General features: G+C 36.0%; 1 protein-coding gene across 33 annotated transcripts in view; it reads right to left on the reverse strand.

The window, feature by feature from the left end:
• Positions 1–21,919, reverse strand: part of SLMAP (sarcolemma associated protein) — an 89,507-nt gene that overhangs the window by 13,764 nt on the left and 53,824 nt on the right. For 12 of the 33 annotated variants that reach the window (XM_072876318.1, XM_072876321.1, XM_072876323.1 and 9 more), the window contains 6 exons: positions 19,356–19,418; positions 13,302–13,358; positions 9,829–9,909; positions 9,501–9,560; positions 3,061–3,183; positions 2,210–2,284 (listed from right to left, as the gene is read on the reverse strand). In XM_072876318.1, coding sequence (XP_072732419.1) covers positions 2,210–2,284; positions 3,061–3,183; positions 9,501–9,560; positions 9,829–9,909; positions 13,302–13,358; positions 19,356–19,418 — 459 coding nt within the window. Of the gene's footprint in view, positions 1–2,209; positions 2,285–3,060; positions 3,184–9,500; positions 9,561–9,828; positions 9,910–11,808; positions 11,959–13,301; positions 13,359–19,355; positions 19,419–21,919 lie in introns of those variants that run through there. The other 21 variants (XM_072876328.1, XM_072876329.1, XM_072876336.1 and 18 more) reach the window with 5 other exon arrangements.

A 21,919-nucleotide genomic window follows, 5' to 3' on the forward strand; every position in this document is an offset into this window, starting at 1 on the left:
AGAGTTATACTAACAGAATAGCAAAGTAGTAGATGAGAACAGCCTGACAGTAATACACCACCTTACACATTAACAATTGCCTTTCCATGTATCCTTACATTAGAAGCCTTGAACCTACCAAACCAATACGCTAGGAAACCACGTTTCTAAAATACGAAGAATTACGACTTGCTAACACAGCAAGTGTCCATTAATGACCAAAGGAGTGATCTTTCAAACCATATCTTCCTGATACTATTTTCTATCAAGCCAAGCTAAATCCCTGCTTCTCAGTAATGGCAGTATTTCAAATAAATTTGTATTTTTCCTTCTGTCTGCATTGTTGATGAACAACTCTCCCTTTAAATTTTCAGGCGTGAAAACAAGCACGGTATGACTGAAAATCCACACACATACAAGTGTTTCTAAAGTTTGGTGGAGTTGTAGAAATAACTTACACAGAAAAATTACTACCAAGAATATTGGAATGTTTTCTGAAGCACTGGATATAATTTGAAAGGGCAATTAGAAAGAAAACTTCCATTACATCTTTTATGTAAGCCATTACCTCATCTAAACTGAATGCTTCACTTCAATAAGTAATGACAAGTTACTTGAATTTCCTTGCTTTACCTATCTGTTCATCTAAAGAACTTCACATGGAGAGACAGGATTTCAGTTGTTTCTGTGGCACCTTCTCTTCTCTGTGACAAATATATGAAGCCATGTAGCACTGGCTGGCCTAAAACATTAATTCCACGAAAATACTTTAAGAAATGTTACTGCACGAAGCTGCCAGGATTTTTTTTTCTCCACTACAGTTTATAGAGGCTGCCAAGAGAGAATCCTGACATCCTGACAATTTTTCCCAAGTTGAGATGTGTCACACCCTAAAAGTTTGGGAAGCAGCAAGCCATACAGCAAACATCAGGATGTTTTGAACTACTATGGAGAGAGAAGAGGAGGAAACAAGCAAGACCTCACTTGAGCAGGGTTCAGGGGACAAAAAAAGTACTGAACTGACAAAGAGGCATCTTGCAGTTAAGTTTGGCTCTGTCAAACTTCTACTTTGATTCTCTTTTTTTGGGAGGAAAAAAAAAATATTTCTTTTTTCTGCATAGAAGTAACTATCAAATCCTAATTTCTAACTTTTCCTACAGTATTTTTTTACTTGGAGAATTTTCATTAATTGCAGGACAAGATTCAAAATTAAATTGCTCCTCTTGTTCTGAAGATGAGTATTATGTAAGCTCATCCTTCTTACAGGTGCAATGGCAAAAAACGTAAATATTCTTTGCTGACATTCATATAAAACAGTGCTATTATATAAGCTTCTCAGTGTAACTGGTATATGACAAGTACCACATTCCACAACAAACTACCACTCAAAGTAATTTGCTAGAGCTATTTTGATTTCCGAAGACAGTGAGGATTGTCAGTCCATCTGCCTGCCTGCTCATCTGCCTTCCAACCGTTTTTAGGTCCAAACCAAATGATATACTGACAAAGATACCAAGGTATGAAGCTCCTACAAGTTCATAACAATCAATGGCTGAGTAGATGTTCAAACTAATGCTTGCTCTAAGGAAGAGTCATAATGCAACCCTTATCGATTTTAAGGCTGGACAGCCTCTTGACCAATATGCTTACTCACATGCACAGGCTGACAAGTTAACGTGATAGAGAATACATGACACAGAAGTTACGTAAATCATGGGATTCCATTCTGCTATAATTATTTCGGGCTGAAAAAAAGCATGACTGGTCATACTGTTTTTTTCAAAAAGCATAGACAGTGTCTCTGTTGCAGAAATTTTACTGCATGCTCTGAGGTTGGATACAGATCTGGACTGATTTAAAATGTATTTAAGAGCGTTCCACCAATGAAGTGAAGAGATGGGGTAGCACAAAAAAGACCTGAGTGCTCTGAAGATAAAATAGTCACAGTAAGAACCCCTGAATCATTCAAAGCTGAGAAAGGCTGAAGAGACAGGAAGCAGAAGAGGCGTCTGTTACGGATTACGTCTTTTGCGTTTTCTAAATTATGATGAAAACCATAGGAATTGACAAGAAACATTTCACAATAAAATTCAAGGATATGGTGAAAGAAATCAGATTTAAAACATACACTCAATTAACATTTTCCTTTATTAGTGCTTATGATGCCATGGAAACAGCCAAAGCTATATATTTTCCCTAAAAGAGTGGGGTGGGAAAAAAAAAATCCTACCTTGCAGAACATTTATTTGCTTGTTAGATTCTTCAACTTGCACTCGATATGCTTTTCTCTCTTCTTCCAATAGCGCTATAAATGAAAGTGAAAATGTGCCCAGAAGTTTTTATTAGTAAGAAGTATTTCAGCTCTGTAATTAATTTCAGTCACAACTTCCCCTTAACTGAAAAGATTAAAACAATCATATTATTTCAGTAAGTTATCAAAGCTAGTAACTGTGTAAGTAGTTTAATAAAAAGTTAATATTAAGACACCATTCCATTATTGTGGTAGTATTACAATTAATTTGAAATTAATATAGTTTGTTGCCTGATCCAAAAACTCCACGTGCTAAATGCAAACTGGTGTGGGAGGAGAAAAAAAAAAAAGCTGTAAATATACCCAATAAAGAACACTGAACAATATGCAACTAAACCAGACTATACTATTTCTGTCAAAAACAACCCACAGTTTGCTGAGGATAATGTTACAGCTACATATCCGATGGGATGATCTAAACGAAGATCTACCACTGAATACATTAAATTATGCGCATTATCTGACTGAAGTACAGATGAATGAACACCTGTAGATGAATATATTTCATAAGGATGAAATATATGGAGTTTTAAGTATGTATTCAATACTATGAAAAGATGTTGGTCTATCTTGAACCAAAAAGCCAGAGCTCAATCTGACTGTATACAGAGTTTAGAAAAAAGCAAAAGTTTCTGATATCCTGTGCAGGACACGTGAATGCTATGAAACAAATTTATCTAACAGTCAGCAAACTGGACCCCCTTTTAGGGCTACCCGATAAATACAATCTTAATGGATACCCTACACAACCAAGTTGATCTGGGTCTCACCTTGAAGTTCAAAGCATTTTTGTTTACTTGTCCTAGCTAGCTCTTGGGCTTCAATCAGCTCCTTGTGCAGTTGCTGAATTTCTTGCTTAGCCTCAGTCTCTGATTGTGCACCCTGCAATTCATCTGATAAAAGAACATTTTCTTTAAATCATAAATTTGCACAACAGTTTAATTTGCACTGCCATGTGATGACCGGCGACTTTTTATTCAAATCATCTGGAGTTAGTTAAAGTAAACTCAAAATTGGATTAGGTAAATATTAGCAAAAATATTAATGTACTTTTTAAAGGAGGAAAAGATATGCAAACTTTAAAACATTCGTTATATGTAACATGCAGTATAAAACAAAAGCAAACAAGAATCAGAGAGTTTTTAAAGACACTGTATAGATTGGCGAGGATTCCTGGATTGACAAAAACGAAGGAACAACAAGCATAAGGCAATCCTTGCCTGCGTTTACAACTTGTCTATTTTTCAAGGGAAGCTACCCTAACCTTCTCTCCTAGCACACACTTACCAGCAACGATCCTGCATCCCCTGCCTCCCGAGCCCACGCTCCCACAGCCCTGCTCCTGACGGCAGGTCCCAGCACACGTACAGAGCCAGCCCTGGGCTGGGGCTGGGTGATGCCAGCCAGCTGCAAGAGGTTATGCAAAGGGGTCCTATTAAGTGGTTTGCTACTGCCAACCGGCTTGCTACCATGCAAGGCTTGGCTTCCCCCTCTCCCTTGGTGGGCCATAACTACAAGGAAAGGAAAAATTTAGGGAAATTTTCTAAAACAAAATTAAGAAAATGAAGAGAAGTCCACCCTTCTTACTTCATTCAGTGGCCTAGTGAATGCTAAGCTGAATTTTGCCCTTAAAATTTTTTTCACTATGTCTTAAAATATTAGGTATATCTTTAACACAATCAGGTATCTATGCATGTTATTTAAACTCTAAATAAAAACATTTGCTCTTCCCCACAGGTTTTGTGTTAGCTAAAAAGCATATTAAATACCTCTTGGGCTTCTAAGAGATGACTTGCAGTCGCAGACAAATTAAACACTTTTAAAGCTGAAGTTTTGGGGGAATTTAAAAGAGGAAAAATAAGTATTTGTAACGAATAGCAGTGTCCTCTAATGGGCACACACTAGAAACTAAATGCAGTAACAAGAGGAAGACAACACTCTAGCCTGCTGGTATCTGCCAAGCCAGGAACTGGATCCAGGAAACTCTCATTCACTAAATTTTCCTTAAGTAGCGTCTGTGCAGAAACAGATCTTTCAATAGGCACAAACTGTGTGCGTAATAAACTGTATAGGTAGAGGGCTAAAACTGTATGTAAAGCCAGTTCGGCGAGAAAGGTAAAGGAGGGAAATCAGTGCAGAAGTCCAGCTGCACATCATGGGAGAGGGAGAACAAAAAGGCAGATGTGTTACACGCCTAACTGGTTGATGAACACCTACCACTATAGACCATACGGATTTCAGATAAAGGCACACTGCTTAGAATAAAACCCCCACAAGATAAATTGCTTTGGTTGTCTGGACCTTTCACTAATAAGAAAAAAATAAATACAAGCTATAGTTCAGTTTGTCATTATACTTTTGACATTCATATTTGACTGTATATGTCACCAACAAACTAACTATAAAAATTTTTTTGCTGTTTTATTAAAATAATTGTTTATCAAATCACGCTAAAGTATTCATACTGTACCCCTCTAAGAAAAGAGGCTATATTTTTCCTGTTCTCACAGTAATGAATTGGTGGGATCAAGTAGAGCTGAGGGCACACATGTGCTTTTAGACTTTTTCAGAACAAAATTTTGAGAGCAGAAAGAACAAAGAGGACTACATATTTCATCCAAAGACTTTCTTTTATAGCTTATTAGAGTTTCAAATGCAAGTTTCTCTTTACTGAACATGTTTTGTTCTTAGCTTCTCATGGATAAAGACTTGGGGCAATTAGACTTTCAACCCTCCTTAATGAGACTGTTCAGAAGAAATGGATGAGGAAGTTGAGAAATTATGCTCAAACCATGCCTGATAAAGAAGCAGTGTCCCAAACCCAACAACAGACACCCTAAATGAACTTTCTGGTGGACAGTATTTTCCAATCAATGAAAGCACACATCATAAAAGATAATACTGCTTGAAAGGAGATGAGGAACTCAACTTAGGGGACAACATAATCAGTTTAGCAAAGGCACAATCAAGGCAAAAACTCTTTCCTACTCAAATGCAATAGGGGAATTTTCATATGCCCAACGTGCTTCTAAATCAAAAGCCAAGAAATATAAGCACGAGAAAATAACACCTTTTCAGTCTCACCCAAACTGAAAATTTCTTTAATGTCTTTTAGTTCAAAGCAAACATCATTTTTGTGCTAACTCTAGTTTTGAAAAAAATTCCTTAGTGAGTAGGATTGCTCTATTTATAAATAATAAAACTACTGAATATCATCAGGCTTAGAATTAGTTCCCTCAAGAAGCAAATTCACATCATAAAAACCTGGTTTGAGAACCAATGTAAAAGGCTGCAATTAAAAAAGTATTTGAGCAATTTCCAGAAGTATTCAGCATTGGACTAACTGTTCTCAGGAATTCTATCATTAATTACAACAAGGTGCCAAAAAAAAAGAAAAGTCAAATACAACAGTTTGAAACCCCTCATTCATTTATTCTAGCTAATGGAAAATTTTCATCTCTGATCACATTGCTTGCCATGTTACCACAAAGGTTCTTAATTAACACCACTTTGTTACACACACACTGAGGTCTTCCTTAACATCAACTCTACTGGTAGATTAAAAATTGTTAAAAAAATTAATGTGATCTGTACAAATCATTCCCAAAGCGTGTGAAAACTTCTTCTCCTTCAATCTGGCCCAAGAAAAGGAGCCTAACCCATGGGTCACTTTTGGGGAAAAATTACTATTTCCAAGTCATTAAAGAATATGATGGTGCATGTAAAGGAGTATTTTGCAATTTTAGGAGCTATAAAATAAAATTTCAATAAAACCAAAAGAAAAACAAAGCTCAGATTAAATTAATATTTACAAACATGAAGATATTAATGGAGCTCTGCTTGTATGTTTGCCTTTACACTTTTGTTTTGATAACAGAGATGATATAGAACCACACACAGGCTGTGCTCTCAACTGATCCCTTATCTGTATGTGCCTGGCCTGTGGAAGCAACCTGGTGAGCAGGTTGGTGTTTCTCCAAGTCTCACAGTAGTTCACTTTCAGAATTTTGCAGAATTTCTCAGGTTATTCAGAGGACTATTTTCAGAGTACTTGGGTGAAGTCAGATAAACAATTAAAACTCCGTGTTTTCTATGTGGATCTTATGAAGCTGAAAAGTAAACTGTATCATATATCTAAAATAAAGTATTTGGCTATTGCAATATAAAACAATGGTTCCCAAACTTTCTGAATCAACAGACCACTGCCGATTTTCAAAATTTCTTACCTAAACTACCACTGTTCAGCAAACCCTCAACGGACAACTCTTTTTATTAAGATTCTACGGATCCGTCTTGTAGTTACTATGAAAATATAAGTTGATAAGAACAAGATAACTAACCTTCCAATGACGTTTATTGCTTCTTTCCATCTGTTTAACATTTACCTGTTTCTAACTTTGCAATAAGTAGTCACAAACAGCCTGTCTGAATGGAAGCGTCCAGGGAACTGTTATTAATGGCTAAGAAAGTCGTTTACCTCGGGGGGGGGGGGGGGCAGCAGCAGTTCTACTAATCTGTGACAGCTTTTCCCCTTCCCCTCTTTGCCAGATTCTGACTTGTAAAAAGTTGAAACAAATCCTGAATGCACTCAAAATTTATTGACGGAAAATACACTTGGAGGAAATGACAGCAATTAAAAGTCTCATCATTTTCTTGTTCCATTACTTTGTTTTGTAAATTCCAACAGTTAAACAAAGAAGAACGCTGCCTTTTCCAGCAGCCCTTTCCGCATTCCAAAGAGCTGCCGGATCAGAAATGTTCTCACTCTTCCTTAATTATATGGCTGCGTAACAAATCCACTTGAAAGTCTTTCTGTGGCAAATAAGATCCTTTTTAGGGCAAAGGCCTATGAAGTAGCTCTCTGACAAAACCTCAAACAAAACTGGGGGTTTACAGGCTCTTGATAAAAGTTACAAGGGCAATGATTCATTGTACAGATATTTTTAATGGTTTCATGAGAGCAAAATAGGAATGCCCATAAATAGCCTCAAGAGAAAGAGAGTTATTCCAATTATTTTAGTTAATTACAATATGCAGTTCAATAGCAAAGTGGTCTATGCAAATAGGTATTTTGCTGCTTATTCACTTAAGAGTTCAGTAATGGATATGGTTTAAATCTTCAACTGGGTAAAGACTGATGAAGCAATGAGAACGTCCACATTAGCAAAAGACTGCTTGTGTCAAGAAAACTTGATTTTAGTCCTTTAAGAATTCAATTAACCCTCCCTGCTAGTTTAAGATACCCTGGACAGAGAAAGTATAACTACACCTGACCCTTGCCGTGACACGAGGCTGGTCTAATCCAGGAAGCAGCACGCTCACAGCAGCCTTATCTTGGTCCTGGGCTGTTAAACGAACCGTTCTGACAGAACTTAGGAAGACTTCACTTGCAGATAAGGAGAATTCAGGAATCAGTGGTTTTCAGCCTGAGGGGTCCATGGACGACTTTCAATGTGTCTGCAGAAGCCAGCTACGAAATCCAGCCAATTATGAGTAGTCTTCACTTGGCTACATGGGAGCATTCACTCTCACTGATTATTTTTTTTTTTTGAGAATCCAGAAAGGTAGAAAAATCACTGAATCAGTGGACCTACCATGATTGCTTGGGTTTTTTAAAAAGTGTATAGGTGTTCAAAATATTTAGCTAACTACTTTTATTTATTAATATATTGTACAAGAAAAGTTATATGCTTAGAAGCCAAGTCTGCGGCATGAGACATTTTTTCCCCATATGATAATATAGGTATTTTAAGCTGTTGCCTACTCTGAGACTCATTACAAAGTTCAATTTATGTAGCTGAGAAATTAGCCAAGACCAAAGTATATCTTAAAACCATAAGAATTAGAATTAAAATAATTTTGACGTGATCTGGCTGAATTCAGTTTCTCTACTGTACTGTTTACATACAAAGGGTTGTTCTGGCTGTGAATTCTGTGCATGCAACACTGCCCACAGGAAACAAACTCTTTAATGGTGCATCCCATTCTGGACTTAAAGTTCTGATACTTAATGAACATGATACGTCTCAACCAATTATTTTTTTTCCCCCCAAAATAAAACTTGCTGCCAACACCAAATTTATAACCAAAAATAAGACTATCATAATCACTACGAACAACATTACCAGATTCTACCTTCTAACATAGGAAAGTCACTGACTATACTTGCTATTAATCGCAGACATTAGAGCAAAACCGAAATGGAACATGCTCAGCATCTCAAATGCTCCTTTTTAAACTGCTTTGCTGAACTGATATCCACTGGAAAATATCAAACTCAATTTAGTTTTGCTGTTTGGAAACATATATAATACATAAAATTTTTGCAAGTCCTTCTGTCATAAAATTAGAAAAGTGTAAATAATTACAGAAAAAAAGCTCTTTTACGGGTCTCCTAAATTTCATTATGGTTTCCTGTCTTTCTGAACCATGAAGAACTGTGACATTCTTTTTATTTGTGATGCCAACATAAGCATCATTTTACAGATATTATGAAATGCCTAATTGTACATAAAGCATAAAATTAACTTTCAGTATGCTAAATGTAACAACTAATTAATACCCCACAAAATTTTTCAGCTCATGAATATGTAAATATTAGCTTGCTAATCAAGTTTTAAGTACATTCCTTCAGTGCAAAGAGCAGCAAAAAAATTAATTATATAGCTATGAAGCTCAAAGCTAAGGCTCAACAATCATCTAAATACAGTTACAACAGGAAATTCACATTTTGAGTGTGTTAACCAGAAAAGAGATTTTAGACATTCTTTTTAACCCATGAGGTGCAAACTAACAGAAGCATTTCTGACAGTGATGGAAACTATACAAGTAAAATTTGGCAATGCTTAAAATATGTCAGTGATGGATCCCTCCCTCCCCACAGCTATTAGCCCTAACTTAAGTGTATGCTGAAAGTATTACTCAACTTTAAGTAAAGTTATAACATGTACATTCCTAGAACAGTGTTGGTGAGTGCAGAAACTAGCTTTAAGCACAAATTATTTCTATACTAACACTCAGAAGTATGCTTTTATATCACATCACCCAAAGGTATCATTATTGATATTTCAATGCAACTCTTCTGTACTACCATGATTAAAACATTCGAATTTCAGCACTTTACTTCAATGCGTATTTGATAAAAAACAGGTAGACATAAAGAGATATATACAGATTATGCATCTAAAGTTACAAAAATAAATTTGTTTACCTTTTAGAAGAGCTACTTTAGCAATAGGTTCATTTAGATCTTGGTCATCCATTTGGGCATCTAAAAAAAACCAAAACCCCCACACCTTTCAGAAAGCAGGTAGACTGCAGACAGTTTTCATATACGCATTCTTTAAGCGAAGAGAAGCTTTTACGTCTTCTCACTTTACAACAGTTAATTATGAAGTCGCAAAATAGACAATACTGCTCTAAGCTTGTATCTGGCTCCGCATAATACACACGTTCTCCACTCTTTTAGAAAATGAACTAAATCACTTAATCGTGAGCAAACTAATCAGATGTTACAGAAACCTCAGTTAAACGCTTACCTGTAGTGTCGTCGCTGCTTTTTTCCTTGCTTGGACTAAGAGTGTCCGACAAATCAGATTCTTTGACTCTTGCTTGATTCTCTGTAAGAGAGAAGGGAAGTCAACTACAATCAGTAAATGCTTTGTTCAGTCTCTTTCTATTGCTAAATGTCGACAGAAAACAACATAGTTGAAGAAACACTTAAAAACCTGGTAGTTGCTTATTTATTTCTAAGTCGGGGCTAAAATGGATTCAGCATCACTAAATTCATTAATCTAGTCTAGCATCTAATGCTGTCTCATGCACAGCTTGAACGTTTTTTAAAGCTGTATTCTTGCCAGTTGGAACTCTCTGCAAAAGCTGATTCAATCAGGGAACAAATAAGAAAAGAAAACTAGAACAATGCAGATACTGTAACAAGTCAGAATGAAACTGCTGTTAAGAACAAAACTGTGCTTTGGTATTTTGGACAAATAAAATAATAGCAATGACTCTTGTATATACTGTACTGTTAAAAAAGTGTGGTATGAACCAGTAAAGAATCACAGCAATATAAATTAATACACTAATTTCTAGAAAGAATTTTCAGTTCAAATTGTATTAAAAGAAGGCAGTCTATGTCCTTTCCACCAAAAAACACCTTCATGAAATATCTGTTCATACACAACTCACCACATTATTACATGCAGTGTAGTGAAGCCACACAGTTGGTTTTGTTTTGCCTTTTTTTACCAGTTCTAGATTTTTAATGGAGACCAGACATTTTTCAAAAGGTGAGGGGACTTAGTTATACTAGTGCATCCTTTTCCCACACAGAAGTATCCCTGACTCAGACTCTAAATACTTTATGAGGCTGTCATCTTTTTTTAATTTTTTTTATTTTTTAAAATAACCATTCCAGTTTAGTTCTGATGGGTCCATCATTAAACAAAGGCACACCATCTCTGGTGTGGACAAATCTAGTAAGTTTGTCCACAAGGAACCATGTCACCAATGTGCAGGTGAGGTCAGACATAACGAAGTCTTTCTTGGCTGACTATGCAGAGTCTTGGTTAGACAGCATTGCTGCCCACCCACAGATTAATAGAGGTTTCCTCTGAGTCTCAAGTTCCAGGTAGAGAGATATACATAAAAACGCATCATTACAACATTCCCAGTATACAGACTTTACTTCTACCATACATGCAGAAAAGCATGGTGAACACAAATAATTTATTCACATATGGATACTGCAGAGGCAACAAAAAAGTACCAGGACACAGGAAGAAAGATGCACAGATAAATAAATCAAGTATGTTATACCAATAGGGTTAGTATATGAAAATATGTAAATAACAAAGGAGTAATGAGAACGCTTGAGTGCATTGTTTTTTCAAATAACAAGAGAACAAACAGAACCAAACACCCCCAAAATGAAAGAAGTTAAGTGGAAACTGAAGACAACCTGTGCACTTACACTGGGAAATTAGCAAGATGACAAAACACAGAGAGGTTAATAGGAAAAAAAAGTTTTCTTCATCTAACATGAAAAGTTTTATGTTCCTCTGTACCAGAATAACATCCACTTGCACATGAAATAGAAGGAAGTAAGTACAAAGTAGCTAATCAAGAGCAAGACTCTTCCTATCTTAATGTAAGTGAAATCACTGGAGAGGGAGAAGGGCACAGCACCCGCATACTTAAAGCGCATTAGGGGTTCGGACCTGGCAGCTATTCCAAACATATCTCATATGACTTCAGCAGACTTCAAAGCTCATAATGACTGGAGTCGTTAAAAACTTGAGGTTTGGGGGTGGTTCTTTGCTAAAACAAAAAGGGTACTTCCCTATTTTTAGGAATAAGGCTTTTAACTAGTATCTAAAGATGTTACAATACAAAGCATTTTACATGTATCATATAGAATCAAGCCCACAAGATTGCCATTAAAACTGTAATAATTACTAAACCCAGTAATACATTATTTTTAAAGTATTAAGAAAAGTATATCCTAAAAGCCTCACCCATGTCGTTTATATTAGTGGCCAATCCAGAAGTCCTAAGCTGAGCAATATCTGTATCCAACTAACTTTACCATATCTGGTCATAAATGGAAACACGGCTTTCTTGCTCTGTGCGGAACGGGAGGAACAGCGCAAGTTCCAACCGCTGAATTAATTCTCTCTCCCCCCACCTCCCTCCCATACTCCCCTCCCACCCACCCTCGGGTACACCAGCTTTTTCCTCCCTCCTCTTCTCCTCCCCCTGAAACAAGGAGCAAGATTAGGCACCAGAGGAAAGATGCATCCGTTTCTACATCTGAAACAGCAGAGAAACCAAAAGGAGAAATGGTTTATTAAGCTGCTTCCTGTTCTGGAACCCGAGTCATAAGCACAAAAGTCCTTCCTGTACTATATTATTTCACAGCAGTTGTCCCTATTTCCCATAATAAAACTGAGCCGAATAAATATAGCCAAAATGATGAAGTATATTAAAATGTGTTGACACCATACTTACTTGATGAGTTAGAACATATTAACAAACACTAAAAATAGCTCACCGCTTTGCAAGATAACTGGCACGCAAGTGTAACGTTACAGTTATTGTATGCATTCTTCTGCCAAATATGGCATGTTGTCTATAGCTTACTCATGTACAGAAACAAATTAAAGGTGCAATTTCATACATTAAGGTAAGAGAAGATAAATGGAAAAGTCTCTAAAATACCAGAACTTTTAACAAGCTAACATTTATTCAATAACATAACACTTTGCAGAAGGACAGAGGGTAAAAAAAAATGAGTTAGTATGTCTAGACATTAATAAAAGCTACAAAAGTGGAGTCAGCCTACAAGTCCAATCTTACATTATTAGACACATAGGAAATACCGATCCACACACTTTCTAGCATTCCTGATTTTGGCACTGCAAGATAAAGATGACTGTTCCTTGACAACATAAATGTTTTCTAATTAGATCCTTGTATTTCACTTGTTTTATACAGAAGAGAAAAGAGTTGGAGATGCACATTTATGTTTTACTTGGAAAAGGCATGTTTAGGAGGTTAATAGTTATTTTAAAGTTATGAGGGTGTAAATTAGAAAAAAGTCAAATTAAAATACACTTTTAAAACTTAAAATGAGACCAAACATTCTTTCGAGTTAGTTCTGTAACAAAAGCAAAAACCTGTTTGAAATTTATGCAGGCATTAGAGATTTAAGTCAATTTACAAATTTTTTTTTTTTTTTTTTTAAATGCACATTCAGGTAAGTACTCACTCAAAACTGAGATTAGCATTTCATGCACTCAATCTTAAAAAATTGTTTCCTTTAAATCTTTTTACCCTACAATAGTATTTGGAGCAGAGTTCAGTAAACAATATACCTCCCCTTCATGGATTTTTTTTTTTCTTAAGTGAGTATTCAACAAAACTCAAACTACTAGTTTAAGACAGAACATGCACTGAAGTGACATAAAAGACATGCTTCAAAAATGGTTAAATAATCCAGAAGTCTAACCTTTCAAAAGCTTTGTTTCTTCCACTTTGGTTAGATGTCCTTCATCTATGATCTTGTCTGCCAAACAAAATAAGTGTTACTTTCCAAGCTCAAATTAAGCAAGCTTTTCCCTGCACGCATCTACGTAGACTACATTCCATGACCAAATTAAAAGCTGATAAAATTACTTCCTACTCGGGCTTGAACAAAAACTTTATCCTGGCATGGAATAATGAAACAGAGCACACAAGTCTACCGGAACTTTGTGATAAAGTGCATAATTATTTCTTCTACAATTTATTAGCCTACATTATTAATGTTTCAGTTCACTAATGAGAAGTTAGGAAAATTAATTTTTATGAACTTTTTAAAAATCTAACTGGGAGCAATAAATAATTAATTCATTTCTCAAGTTATAGTTATCAAAAAAGGAATTCTAAGACTGGTTGCCTGAAATAGATATCCACCAGACACAGCAGAAATCTAGAAATACGCCACAGTAAAACAGCAATTGAGAAGCCACCTCCACATCACAACTGCTTTAACAGTGCCTGTGAAAGGTACACAGAAACAGCCTTTCTTTGCTTAAAACTTTCAGACCTGCACAAACTTCCAGAAGGTTGTGCATGCATCACGTTCAGGTTCACAAAAACTGAGTTTACATATAGCATCGACAGGGATGTCTATTCATGTATGTCAGGTGCATAAAAACCTAAAACATGGAATTTAAGACTAGATTGCTAAATTCATCCTAACTCCAGCTAGGACAGGAAGGCAAACAGTAACACCAAGGGAAGAACAGGTTTGGATTAATCAAAGACTAAAAGAACTACTGAATCATTAATTAATTAATTTCTTTTTCGGAGGAGATTTCATTATTTCAAATTCCTTAACAACCGGCTAGCAATGCCAACGTGCAAAATTATCGAGGGTCACATATCTTACAGATCACATAATCAATTTCTATGCAGTAGGTCTTGCAATTTAGACAATGTTGAAAGCTGTTAACACCCACTGAAACACCAGGCTTGGAGCTGCCTCTGCTCCGCACTCTCCCTGCCAGACCCCTGACCATCAGGCAGGGAACCCAGTTTGCTGGTTACCCCACGCGCTGTTAACAGGGAGCTGAGACACAGAGACTGGATGAACAGCGCATACAGGAGAGTTCAGATTAAGGAAGCTGGATGACAGTAATTCTTTCCAAATTTTTAATTTAAAAAAAAAAGGCGAGCTTTAGTCAGCATTTCCAGCTTCAAGTAGCTCTGAAGATTAAGAAGTCTCTGTACTTCTCCACTGGCATGTTGCTATAATCATGACAATCTAAGGACAGAGGCAGGACATTTGCATGGAGATAACTTTCTCAGCCCCAGAGAGTGGACAAGCTTTCAGACAAAAACCCCTGAGGTCCGAAGAAGGGTTTGCATAGCCAAAAGCTTGTCCTGTCCCCCCTCCCTCCCCCACAGCCAGACAAACGAGTCTTAGAGAGATATTCCCTCCATCTACCGTCATCTACAGATATTGTCCTGCATTCCTGTAACATTTTACAAATACTGCTTCAGAAATACACTGAACAGCACTCTGGATTTTCAGGATTGGTTTCAGGTCTCAAGCAACTGTAGGAGATCACTCATCATCCGAGTTCAGAACAGTCTCGAGTTCGTCAGAGCGGGAGAGAGTCCCCGTGCCTAGCCTGAGGAAGGCACCGCAGAGGGAATCAGGTTACTGCCGCCACAAGTGAAGTTACTGAGTGATAGCATGAGCCCTCTCCCATTTAAAAACAAAACCAAAGCTAAACAAAAGTCTTCATATGTGATTATTCCAGGACTCAACTGAGGCTGGAAGAGGGGTAGGGAAGAAGGCAGCAAGAAAACAGCTGAGGAATTCTGCCCATATGTCTGAAAAAAGTAGCTGAATGCAAAACCCATACGCTCAAAGTAGCTATCAACTGCTTCATCTGAAGGGGTAACCCCTCACCTGTGCTGGACTGTTTGCTTAAAACAGGCTTCTAGAATCAGTTTACAGAAGGAAACTTAGCATTATGAGTTGATGGATCTTGGAGTTTTCACAACTCAGTAACTGTTAAAAACAGAATAATTATAGTACAAAACGAAGAAACTAGTCGTCTTGATCCAGACATTTTTCCAAACTGAAACCTTTGCAGCAGCTCTTTACACTTAAGAATTCTCAATTCCTATGACTAAAAAAATCTGCAGACTTAAATTTTTTTTTTCTTTTCGATGGTGGCTTACTGTTTTCTAATGTCCAGTATGAATTTCAACATTTGTACAGAAGTTTTCTTCTTGACACTATTTCTTCAGCAAAGAACCTGAGCAGTAACACACAAGTCCCCTTGCCCAGTGCGACTCGAAGCTGGTACAGCCGGTACTTCTCACTTGTCGGCTGACATCTCTCCTAACTTACAAGACAAGTAAGCATTCTCTGTGTTTGAAGAATGCTAGCATTAGTGTATTTCAAAGCCAACAAAAAGTAGTTTATTTCAGCGTGCCTGTGTATATTTGGCTAATAAACAGAAAACGGGATGTTGATGTCATTGAATGATACAGACTCTTATTCTGCACTGTTACCACCCTAGTCACTACAAGTGGCAGAATCCAAACAATCAGAAAGCAAAAGCAGACGTACCTATAGCTTTAAAACTTCCCTTTTTCAGATCTCTGCATCTTTTCATATTACTATTTCAGAAAACTTCATAAACTTGATAATTTTTTTTTTTAAATCAATCCACATTGTACTTGAATCAAGATGTGCATTTTCGGCTACCAAAATATAAATTAGGGTGAGGATCCTAGCTTTAAGTTCTGGCACAAATAATTATCATCTTTCATGCTATCCAGTCACTATTTAACAGACAGCAAAGAGTTACTGATACATATCATACATAATAATAATTTTTACTGAAACAATCTGTTTTGAAGTTAAGCTTTCAGTTCATCTTTGAGATAGTCTATGTTTCTTTTTGCCGATGAATGCAGTTCAGAGGCAGTTTTCCTTTAGGTTTTTAAGCATTTCCTATCTTTTCAATTTAAGAACTCCCTTTTAGATTTAGGTTGCCTATCACTATGTGTAATATAATAGTTATGGTCTGTTAACGTTACAATGATTACTTAAGTAACATGCCCCCAATACATTTATGGTTTTTTATCAAATTAGTCTTCGAAGTTTGGAAGACCAATGAAAGGAAACCTGGCCCTCAACACACAAATTTCAAACCATCTGAAAAAAGTGATACGAAGCAGCTTTAACTTCACTTGCCACCTGCAGGTCATAAAGTCATGGGAAAGTTGAAAATAGCCATTCAATCTATCCAAAAACTACTCCATTTTAGATAGATAAATTTTAAAAAACCCACCTTATTAAAAAAAAGCCAAAAATTGACTTGCATTTAAAATCATAAACACAAAAAATCACGAAATGAGGAACAAAAAATAAGGACACAAATAAAGAAGAGGTAGATTGGAGCGAAAGATAGGAAGCTAGCAGGGCACCAAATCTCTCTTTTGTCTATACATCGTCACCATTTTTGGTAACAACTCATATTGTGTACTAATCAAAAAGAAGCACCATGACTTTAGCTGTTGATGTCACTGGTTTTCACCAGTGGTTACTAAAAAAAAAAAGTTATGAAATGAGCAACTGGATGTAATGATCCGAAAGTAAGAGACTTCCCAGATCATTCACAGCAAGGTTTCATAACATTCTACAGACGTTGTAGATCAGGACAGGTTACTGGATGATATCGTCACTGTATTCTGCTTAAATAAACAAAAAATATCTTTAAAAACCTAGAGAAGCCGGATGTTACAAACAATGCTACCCAAGTTAGGCAGTTGAATAAGGTTTTAGTGTCCTGTTGTTTCTCCCTCACCAAAAAAATTCTGTACCCGCTGTACCAGCACAAGTCGGAACTTTCTTTTCTAGACAAACTGCATGGTTGTCTCAATTCTCCTTTCTTTTTAGATTTCTCTTATGGTTTGCAGATCCTATAGTTTTAATTCCTCTGCTTCTATTACAAAACAGCAAACCCTACGTAACACAACTTCAATGAGTGACTCCTATTTCTGGGATTTTTATCATATTATTATTTTTTAAATAATAAACCTGCTCCTTTCCCAATACCTAAACCTCTGGGCAAAAAAAGCATAGCATCATAGGATGAACTATGTATTTATCAATATTGCCAATCTTTATGATATTGTTCTACACTTAAGTATTTGCTGCATGTCTTAAAACTCCAGTTCCTGGCGATCTCTGAAACGATAATTTTTCTCCCCACTAGATCCCAGCCCTCACTGCTGCAGGGAGCAAAGAGCAGGAGGAGGACTGAAGGGCAGCACTTACATACAAAATGAAAATAACAGATCCCACAGTTAGCAGTTTTTTAACCTCACGATTTTGTGGGGCCTGACTAAACACATTTGAATTTGGGAAAGGCAAACTTTCAGTCCAGAAATAACTACATGAGCTGCTGACTTGGAATCTTTTTTGTTCTTGATTAGATAGTAAAAACTTATACTGTCGCAAAAAGTGCAGAATACCGAACCCTTTGAACTCGTATTCATTCTTTCAAATATGAGGCGATCGAGGCCTTACAGTGCCTTTAATCTAGCTTTCAATCTCTCAACAGACATAAGTAAATGGATCTTTATTTTACTCTCTTATTACTACTCCAGTTGCATGTTAGAATCTTTTACTAGATCCTGAGGATTGCTTTCACTTCTCAGTAGTGACAAGACTGGTCACATTTAATTTGTAGAGGTGATACTAATACAGGTTTTGCTAAAATAGGTTAAGCTAACATCCAAACAATGAAAACAGGCAACCAATTTGCATTTGAACATCACTCAGTGTGCTCTTCGTTTTCACTCTAGACAAAAAATATTTTTACTCAAACATTTAATTTTAGTTCATTTTTAGGTACTGAATAAACAGGATTCCTACAAGATCTTTGCAAAATTTAAAATTATTTTAAACTTCAGCCTGACAGAAGACAGCTACCAGTCATTCACTTTTGAACGTAAACATTTTTCAAATAAATAAAGTTTAAATTTTCTTAGACAAACATTAGCAGTATCCTGTCATTCAGTTTATAGCACTGCAACCCTTATCACAAGGAGTAAAGTCAAACAAGTTTGTTACACTTGCTTCTTGAAATTTAAAAGGGAAAAGAAGAGTCCAACGGGCATAATGTCAGAAAAAAGATACTGTCTTATTTCTGCTCACAAATACTTCTCTCTGCTCAACTTTACGTACATAATTTCTGTAAACTCTAAAGTAAAAAAATAATTATTTATGCTACAAAGGAGTTTTCGTTGAAGTTTAATAGCACTTTTCTCTCTTCATCCTAATGATATTTTTCTCTCAGTGGACAAAAAATATTAACATCTTAAGTTTTTCTTTAATTACAGATATGCAGACTGTGCTGTTTTATTACTCATTTTCAAAAGCCATTGGCTTTGAAAAACATGTTTCTCATTCCAGAATAACACATCTTTCTAAAGATTGGTATTGCATATTTATGTTCAATTTTTCTTAAAAGAATCTCTTAGTTTTCCACAGAAAAATTAAGGTATTGTTTTCCTTTTTGTTCTTTGTAACAACTAACTTGAAGAATGTGTGAGACCTTTCGTTATCAGACAAATTATAGATGCATGAAATGAAGAAAAGGCATCATTACCTTATCTCTGTCCTACCGCTGCTTGTGATGTTTGCTTAAACTGGCAGTGTTATGCTTTCAACTTCTTAATTCACAACAGGTGAAAAATTACACTCAGTTTTAAACATAGTGTGGCAACATTACCACCCTTTTATTGGTCAGAGGACAATAATGGATAAAATGCTAAGAAGAGACAACGTGGATCATCGCTCTGCAAGAGCAAAGATACCCTCTTACTACTACAGGCATCTGCTCAATACCACAATGCCACAATTCTATGCCTAGAAAATTTCTGCTACTACAGAAATATTAAATAGTAGTGACAAATTCTGTTTTTCATCCACCTTTACTGGGTTTTCTGTCATTTTTAAAGCAAATGTGATGAACACTCTTGTACTCACTCTGACATTCTATGAACTGATGAATAAAAGTGCAGTCCCCTCCACTCTTTGAAAGAAAGTGCTCTAGTAAAGAAAGAAACACTTAAGTTTACATCTTCTTATCATTTTCAATTGATGCAACAAAAAATTTGAAAGGTATATTAACAATATTTGTAATTGTGTATTTACAGTGAACTTTTGCAATCTGAGTTAATATGCAAGCAGACAAGACATGTCATTGAAATGATGTCTGAGTGATATTAGGAAATAGCTTACTCTTTTGAACTGGTCAGAAGAAAGAAGTACTTTAACTGCATTTTCAAAGGGTACTTTTAAATACTAAAACCTAATAGCAGTTCTTAAGCATAATAAAGAGCCCCTTACCTTAACAGAAGCTATTTAAAAAAAACCCCAACTTTATTTAACAAAATTTAGTAGGAACCAATTTATTAAAAGTCCAAACATTCTGCATTTGGCATTTGCAGTACTGCTCTTTCAGGTTAGATGGTGACAAATGACCTCCACTAAATTTCCACTGACCTTCATATTTTTGGCAAAAAGATTAATGCCCATAAGTGATTATTTAAATCACATTACATTTAGAATACATAAGATGATATGCTACTGAAACATGCGACTCCATAGCACTGATGCCTCTAGTTCCTCCCATTTGTTAATTCATAATCAGACATGGATAATTGCAAATACCAAATCCAAGCATTGAAGAAATAAGAAACATGTATTTAACCTATATTCTTCAGCACTTTTTATTAGCTTTAGAAGGGCATTTAATTAAGTTTTTCTTTAGTCATCATGTTTATTCTTCATATCTAATACCCTCTTGAAATGAAAAACATTTATTTTAAGTGTTGCTGAATATCTCCCTTTACTTTTTAAACAAAGTTTCACTGCAGAGAAACAACAATTTTTGAAAGGACGGTTCTACAGTAGAGATCCTAAAAATGGGCTCAATTCCCAGGTTTACCCAAGTCCTTCTATGTGACCTTGTTCAGCTCCCAACTCCATCAGAATCTTGCACCTCTTCAAGTAAAAAGGTGCTAACACTTCCTTCCTCAAGAACCTCAAAAATCCTTTGACCTCAAGAATCTAGCAATCTGAAAAGGCTCCTTTCTAGTACACAAACTGGGGTACATTCTAACAAAATTGTTCAGTCATTAGCTTCTGATATCAGAAGCTTAGCTGTTAAGATCCAATATGTAATACTAAGCTTTACTCTATTTCAAAGTTACTCTAAAAAGTAACCTTTTTTTAACCCACAAGGACAGGGCTTTTAAAAGACAGCACCATGGCTGTAACATTTATTTTTCCAAAATTAAACTTTTTTTTTTTAAGCCATTTTACAGTGATTGTATACAAATTTCTCCTATCTTTCTTTATATAATATATGGCTCACAAAACTTAAATATGAAAGCCAAGTATGGTGCAACTCACTAAGAAACATACCACTTATCAAAATAACTCAGTTCTACACAACCTTTAACAGTGGCTTGATATATAAGCAAGTTACCATCTTCCGCACCAGAATTTCCATATACTCAATGAGAGAAAATTAATGCTTAACCATCATCATCTTAATATACATTGTTATAAAAAGCCTCTAGAGAGGCTATAACGTGAGTTCTTAGTTCCACTACTCAGACTACAGCTCTTCTAACGTTATGGACATCCACAGAAAAAAGTAATGTAAAATCCTTATTCTTGCAATGGCTAGGTAGTATGCCTATAAACACACCTTGAGGACTTGACCTGAAGTTTTGAGAGACAGAGACACAAAAGGACTCTTAAAGCGCATACTGATTTTACATGGTTTTACTGTTTTCCTCCGATGGGGTCGGGGGGGAAGGTATGTATACCTTTTGTATACAAATAGAGGAAACATTCTTTTATTCCCTTACAGGCTATTTAGCACAAAAAAAAAAAAAAAATTCTGACTTCTGCCTTCAACTGTGAAGTCTTTTCCTTATGCAAAATATCTACAAACTCTTTCACTACCAAAGCTGTTGATTCTACATTATAAACCCTAAATTCTTAGCTCTTCTAAAATAATGCAAGACTACTCAGCAAAAAAACCCAGTAACTGCCTCCCACTGCTTTCAAATCCAAAATCTGGCAGAGAAAATTACTGCCATCTGCCATTATACGAGGGCTAGATAAAAGACAGGAAGATATAGAAAGGCACAGACTGTCACGAAGAGAACACAGGCCAGCAAGCTGTAAAACACCAGAGAAATGTGGATGGACCAGGTATAGCAGAGATGCAGAAGAATGTGGTACAACAGACAGAATAATGGAAAACTACGCTAAAATACAGAACAATAAGATAGCATGGTAGATGCATGACAGAAAAAGGCGATAGACTGTATAAAGACACAGAAAGACAGCTTGAATGAGCAATTATATGTTGTCTATATTCATAAAGAAAAAGAAATTGGCAGACAGCTTCCTAAAACTCCCAGGTTTAAGCACAAGTTCTACTGTTACTCATAGGATGGAGGAATCTGTATTTTCATGTATCCATCCAGTGACACTTTGACTCTTATGCAAGTCAAAAATAAGTCAAAAAG

Source organism: Ciconia boyciana, chromosome 11, assembly GCF_034638445.1.
Source record: "Ciconia boyciana chromosome 11, ASM3463844v1, whole genome shotgun sequence".
NCBI lineage: Eukaryota > Metazoa > Chordata > Aves > Ciconiiformes > Ciconiidae > Ciconia > Ciconia boyciana.